At 38.4% G+C, this 6,000-nt stretch overlaps 2 protein-coding genes across 2 annotated transcripts; both read right to left on the bottom strand.

The window, feature by feature from the left end:
• Nucleotides 1-655: 655 nt before the first annotated feature.
• Nucleotides 656-3,584, bottom strand: LOC106310647. The gene is made up of 3 exons (XM_013747876.1): nucleotides 1,435-3,584; nucleotides 1,168-1,361; nucleotides 656-977 (listed from the first exon to the last, which is right to left on the bottom strand). The coding sequence occupies exons 1-2, from the start codon at nucleotides 3,443-3,445 to the stop codon at nucleotides 1,198-1,200; spliced, it is 2,175 nt and encodes a 724-aa protein (XP_013603330.1). The 5' UTR covers nucleotides 3,446-3,584; the 3' UTR covers nucleotides 656-977; nucleotides 1,168-1,197.
• Nucleotides 3,585-4,886: 1,302 nt separating this feature from the next.
• Nucleotides 4,887-5,433, bottom strand: LOC106329218. Its single transcript, XM_013767836.1, has 2 exons — nucleotides 5,376-5,433; nucleotides 4,887-5,203 (listed from the first exon to the last, which is right to left on the bottom strand). The coding sequence occupies exons 1-2, from the start codon at nucleotides 5,431-5,433 to the stop codon at nucleotides 4,887-4,889; spliced, it is 375 nt and encodes a 124-aa protein (XP_013623290.1).
• Nucleotides 5,434-6,000: the final 567 nt, after the last annotated feature.

Here is a 6,000-nt window from a genome sequence, read left to right as displayed (position 1 = left end):
ACTATTTTATATGAAGATAATGCAGCATGTGTTGCTCAAACAAAGGACGGATATATCAAAAGCGATAGAACGAAGCATATTCATCCGAAGTTCTTCTCATACACTCAAGAGCTCGTGAAGAAGAAAGAGATTGAAGTAAGATATGTCCAATCATGCGACAATGCAGCTGATCTCTTCACAAAATCACTTCCGACTTCGATATTCAGAAAACATGTTCGTAACATTGGAATGCATCATCAGAAGGATTTATGACTGCTCATTCGAGGGGGAGCTTACGTAGTTGTACTCTTTTTACCTTACTATGGTTTTTCCCATTGGGTTTTCCTAGAAAGGTTTTTAACGAGGCAACGAAGACGTTAAGCGAGAGTGGATAGTGACACCGGTCCCCAAGGGGGAGTGTTATGAGCCGCATATGTTGAAAATTATAAAGGATGTGGGGCCCGTTGCACTATTTGCACAGTGAATTTCTTTTCTATATAAACGATCGTTTCGATCGATTGTAAACACACCATTCCTTCTCCTTCTAATAACACATCCTCTCTTATTATCAGTGTTATCTTCTCATACGGGTATAAAATTTTGCCCTTATTTAAATTTTCTCGATACAATAAAATTCTAGTTTTTTTATAACACATTATTCTTTTTCTTCTGAAGATAGCACAATCTGAAGTATTTGACCAAAAAAATAAAAAATAAATCTGAAGTAAAGGTACAACAAACATTCATACAACAATCACCAATTAAAAGACACTAATCCATAACAAAAAGAACAAACAACCAACATATGTTGTATCAAATCTGAAGAGAAGAGAGTTATCACCATTTATAACCTTCTTCTCTTGACTGGATCCCAATCAGTCTCAGCCACCACATATGAATACCGCAGAAGCCAAGAGTATATCCCGTGGAGATCGATATCCACCACACACAAAAAGGAGGATAGAAAAATGAACATTACTCCCAAACAAACAAAGTACCTGCAATACATTGTTGAAAACATTCATAAGATCAGCTTTCCATCAAACAACATCCCGATAAAAAACACAGACATCTTCACAATTATAAGGACAAAACAACTAATCAAGACAGTGGGGAAATCTTTGTGACAGATGTGACAGAACATATTTCAAGACGATGTGAACCGGTTATGAGTCACTACTTGCTTACCTAATGATAACATATGAGAAGAACATTTCCTCAAGCAGACTCAGAAAATACATTTTCCAAGATATCATGCAGTTTTGGGGCTCGTCTCCGGAACATCGGTTCTAGCCGGAAAGATGGCACACCCATCTGCCACCTTTTAGCATCATACATCTCATTCCACGCCTGTACTATCTCATCAATCTTGAACCCCATACCTGCGTTTATTACAAAAAAAAGAAAGATATCAGAAAAACAATTGGTTGTGACTTCTTGTCAAGAATTGATTACCTTCAAGTGCACTCTCGCTTGAACAATGATTCTTCACCATAACAGCTATATCAGTCGCAGAAGCTCCAGCTAGTTCAAACTTCTCAACTGCAACCTCTAAACACTCCTCCCAAGTCGTTAGCCCCAGCTTATACTCCACTATAGACCGTTCATACAAGATGGAGCCCCACAAGAGATTAATCTGGGAGCTCATATTAGCCGTCTGCTCCACCGTCTCTTCATCTGCACCTTCTCTACACCATCCATCCAGCTGCATCTTATGCAGCAGCGCTCTCTGCATATCCAGCTTTGAGATTCCGTTTAAACGACGCTCTTCCATCTCTTCCCAAATCTGCATCCCTCTCTCCATGCTATCCTCAGCTTTGTTGTAAAGCATAAGAACCTCCTGAGAAACCTCACTCTCTATGTCCACCTTCCCTTTGAGCGCATGGTACCACAAAAGCTTTGCTTGTTCAAACTGCTCTTGTCCAAGCGCGATGAGAGCTTCGTAGAAATCAGGTTTAATCTTAACCGCTTCTTCATATCTCTTAGCAGCTTTGTTGTACTCGTTTCTCGTCCACACAAACGCAGCTTCAACCGCTTCTAGTACAGCTTCCCTCGAAGCATCTTCGGGGAAAGAGACTTGCTTCCTGGCTTTAGACATGTGGACGTTCCCCCAGTTGAACATAGCTAGCGCAGCCATTTCTTGGAACTTATCAGCTGCTATCTCAAAGAGCACTTGCGCTTCTTCGCCGGTTACAGCGTCTTCCATCGCTTCTGTGTAAAGCTTCATCCCAAGGTCATGTAGGTCCAAGTAAGAGTCAGAGTCAAACCCCACATGGTTCTTGAAGAGCTGCGCAAACTGAAAGATCCAGTTCTCAAAGCACGAAGACTCTCCAACACTTCCACTATCCGCAACGCTGCTCACTCTCTTCACATCCTTTTCAGCACCATCATAACTTGGTTCTTGGTCAGGGCTAGCTTCTGCTATGTATAATCTAAGGGAAGCGAGCTTATCATGATTAGAAGCAGCGAGCTTCAGCTCATCTGATGTGGTGATAGTAACCAAATCACCTTCTGTGTCCTTATACTTAATCAAGAACCCTTTTAGAGAAGGAAACCGATCCTTGGTTACGTCTCTCACAAGTCTAATACTAGAATCCAACGGTAACTGCGCCCACCTTATATCATCTCCGTGAACCAACTTAACCGTCCTAGTAACCGTTGTCTCTTCTTTTCCTCCTTGGACAATCTCAGAGGCAATGACCTCTTTGTCCATTACAACAACCTTGTCATCTCCTCCCTTATTACCACTCTTCTTTTTCTGTTTCTTGAAAGTAGTTTTCTTCTTCTCCTCCTTTGTCTCTGCTATGATAGCCTTTGGACTCTCAACAATAGCTCTATTCCCTTTAACTTCATCTTCTTTCTTCTTCTTCTTACTCTTCTTCACAACCTTCTTCAAACGAGCAGTGCCAAGAGGCATCACATCCACAAAGCTCTGCTCCATCTCCTCCACATCGACACCTTTATCAACCAACGCCTTCTTAACCCTATCAAACACCTCATTCGCATTCACGTTCTCAGGCTCCATGTTCAGCACAATCCTAGCATCCCTAAACGCGTAATCCAGCTTGTTCAAAGCCTCGTAGCAGCGAGCGCGCCTCAGCAAGGCCCTGCTGTACCTAGGAGAAGCCTCGAGAGCCGAATTGCATTCGCTAATCGCGTTAGGGTACTCGCCTAACCCCATCTGCATATAGCAAGAGGCCATGCTGGTTCGAAGATACGCTACATCGATGTGGTCTTTGGGTAGAAGCTTCACGGCTTTGTCGTAGCACAGCATCGCTCCTTCGTTGTCGCGCTTTTGGAAGAGCTTGTTGCCTTCTTCTTTGAGCTCGGCTGCTCGGTTAATGAATATCTCCATGTCTTCGTCGAAGGCTCTTGAAGCGGAGCGGTGGTTGGCTTTACCACCTGACTTGCCTCCACCGCCACCGGAAGCATCCTTTGGCGTCTTCTTAGCCGTTGGCTTTCCCATTAAGGAATCAAAGAGAGAGGATTCGAAAAGGTGTTGACTTGTTGTAAGGAGGAGAAGCGTTTAATGAAACAAATGTTGATAATTCAAACAAAGAGAAGACACGACACGAGAGAGATGGAGTGAACCCTAATCCACCCAATAAAATAGTGTTTTTTAATAAATAAATAAATAAATATACACAATTTGTTTGTTGTAATTTATTATTATTATTATTATTATCATAAGGGACGGACGAAATGGTAAGGAAATGGGACCAGATGGAAAGTCTTCGTTGTGCGTTTGCTGGACGGCATGGTCTTTGGGACCGACCAGAAGGGAAGTCTTCGTTGTGTCTTGCTGGAAATGTGGAAAGTTTTTTTTCCCAACTTTAATCAATTTAAAAAGAATTTAGATTAGCTAATGTGCTTAGCTTGCTGTATCAATTATTATTATTTTTATTTGTTTCGTTTGCTTACTATGGTTATGTAAATTTGAATCCAGAACAGAAGGCTTCCAATTTTAAAGCTATAAGCCTATAATTTAAGAGCGGAAGAGATGACTAAGATTTCTATTTTGACGATTTAATTCTACCATTAACGTTGACTAAGAATTTGTATAATGCTACGTTTGAAAACTGAAACCAATTTGGTTATTATAACTTTTGTGCTTTTATAAGAAGGCCTATGCTTCTGTTGGCCCAATAAGTATTTTTTCTCTGATTTGGTTTTTATACCCAACAGCTCTGGTGACGTCTGTCACTTTTAAGAGCAAAAACCAAAAAGAGCAACGTGCTGTCACCATGAGACACACAATGATCGCATTCGCAAGTCAAGCAGAGATGAAGATGAGGAATTGCAGAGGAAATGATATAATACTTTGTTTCTCTGTGAATGTTTAACCTCTTCTGTATGTAACTCAAGTTTTACAAATAAGGATGGGCACATCAATATCTTGGCAAAAACAAAAGTCATATTTCTTGAGACGCTAGAAACTTAGTAACCTTGTTCACCGACATGAATTTACTACACGACTTTTTCTTGATTCAACCAAAAAAAATTCTTGATTTATATATATATTAATATTATATCAAAAAGATTACCAAATAATACTACCTCCGTTCCTGAAAATAAGATGTTTTAGATTTTTTTCTTATTCCACAAAGATAGATTTTCTATACTGTTAAGGTACTTTTTTATACTTTTGACGAACATTAATTGAGAATATTTGAATTCATTAAATTTTATTGGTGGAAAGTTACTGAAAAGTGTATAATAAAGTAAAAAATAAATTAAATTATAAACATTTATTAAATTCGTGAATACTCTAGAAAATCTTACTTTCAGGAACATAAAAAGTATAATGCAAGCAAAAGTTCCTAGATTCATGGAGTGAGATACCACTCTGAAAGAGCTAGAATTCTAACCTTCACGGAATCAGAAAGTTGTAATAGCAAAAGAAATTATTAATTCATGCAACTTATTTTGACCCTGGAGCTGACGGGTCTGAAGATGTAAGGCTCGCCGGCATAAGCGAACTCAACTGTGGCTCCAGCTGGCATAACTTCTCCATTAATCAGAAGACACGCTTTTCCTTGTGGGCGAAGTAGCCATGGCTTGACAGGATTCACAGGAGCAAACCCTTCGCATGTGAGAATCACCTGCTTCTGAGGACAGTTACACGTGTTGACCACCGTCACTTTCCACTCCGGTTGTGCGGCAATATATCTCCCGGTCCTCACCCCGCCGATCTGGAGGTCGGTGGAACGGCAGCGGCAGTGTCCTGTGTGGGTTATTTGTCCTTTTTTTATCAGTTTTGTAACTCTATATGTATATGAAAAAAAATGGAGATATTGTCCCATGATGATGACTGGATTTAAGAATACATATATGCACTAAACGCATGAAATTTCTGAGATATATGCAAAAAGCCTTTAAAGATTCTATTACATTACCTTGAGTAACGATAGATAGAAGTAGAAACATAACAAAATACTTATGAGCAAACGCCATTGTGATTTTTGTTTTTAAGAGATGGAGAATGAGAAACGAATCGGTCAAATTTATACAGCCATTGCGTATGTTAATGTTAACGTTAAGTCTCTTGCTTCCGTAATTAATAACTAATAGGGTTACAATTCTTGAATTCATTAGAATCTATGAACTTTTTATTGGAACGATATTATATTATATAAACACAATTAATAAAGAAACGACAATCCTGTAACTAAATATACTCCATCAGTTCTGTAATATAAAATACTCTTTCCGTTTCAAATTAATTGTCGTTGTAACATAAAATTTTTGTTAAAAAGTAAGTGTCGTTTTTTGATTTCAATGTTTTTCTATTAATTTCTCTATTTTACCTCTAATTAAACTAAGATAAACAATAAATGTTATGCAATTATAATGGTTAAACAAGGATAAATTTGAGTATTTAACTAGTTTCTTAATTTGTGTGCAAAACTCTAAAACAATAACTATTTTGAAACTGATTGAATATCTGATAGAAAATTTGATGTTTGATAATATAAAATTAATATATTTTAAGATAATTTTAATTTTGTTGAAATTGATTGA

The sequence above is a fragment of the Brassica oleracea genome, chromosome C1 (genome assembly GCF_000695525.1).
Source record: "Brassica oleracea var. oleracea cultivar TO1000 chromosome C1, BOL, whole genome shotgun sequence".
Classification (NCBI taxonomy): domain Eukaryota; kingdom Viridiplantae; phylum Streptophyta; class Magnoliopsida; order Brassicales; family Brassicaceae; genus Brassica; species Brassica oleracea.
This window is presented reverse-complemented; position numbering and strand designations above follow the sequence as displayed.

What these genes read in the sequence shown, in the direction of transcription:
- LOC106329218 (XM_013767836.1), bottom strand. Translation starts at nt 5,433, where the DNA reads ATGGCGTTTGCTCATAAGTATTTTGTTATGTTTCTACTTCTATCTATC. An exon ending in TCTATCTATCGTTACTCAAG is followed by an intron (nt 5,204 to 5,375) that starts GTAATGTAATAG and finishes TAACCCACACAG; the next exon opens with GACACTGCCGCTGCCGTTCC.
- LOC106310647 (XM_013747876.1), bottom strand. Translation starts at nt 3,445, where the DNA reads ATGGGAAAGCCAACGGCTAAGAAGACGCCAAAGGATGCTTCCGGTGGC. An exon ending in AAGCGAGAGTGCACTTGAAG is followed by an intron (nt 1,362 to 1,434) that starts GTAATCAATTCT and finishes TAATAAACGCAG; the next exon opens with GTATGGGGTTCAAGATTGAT.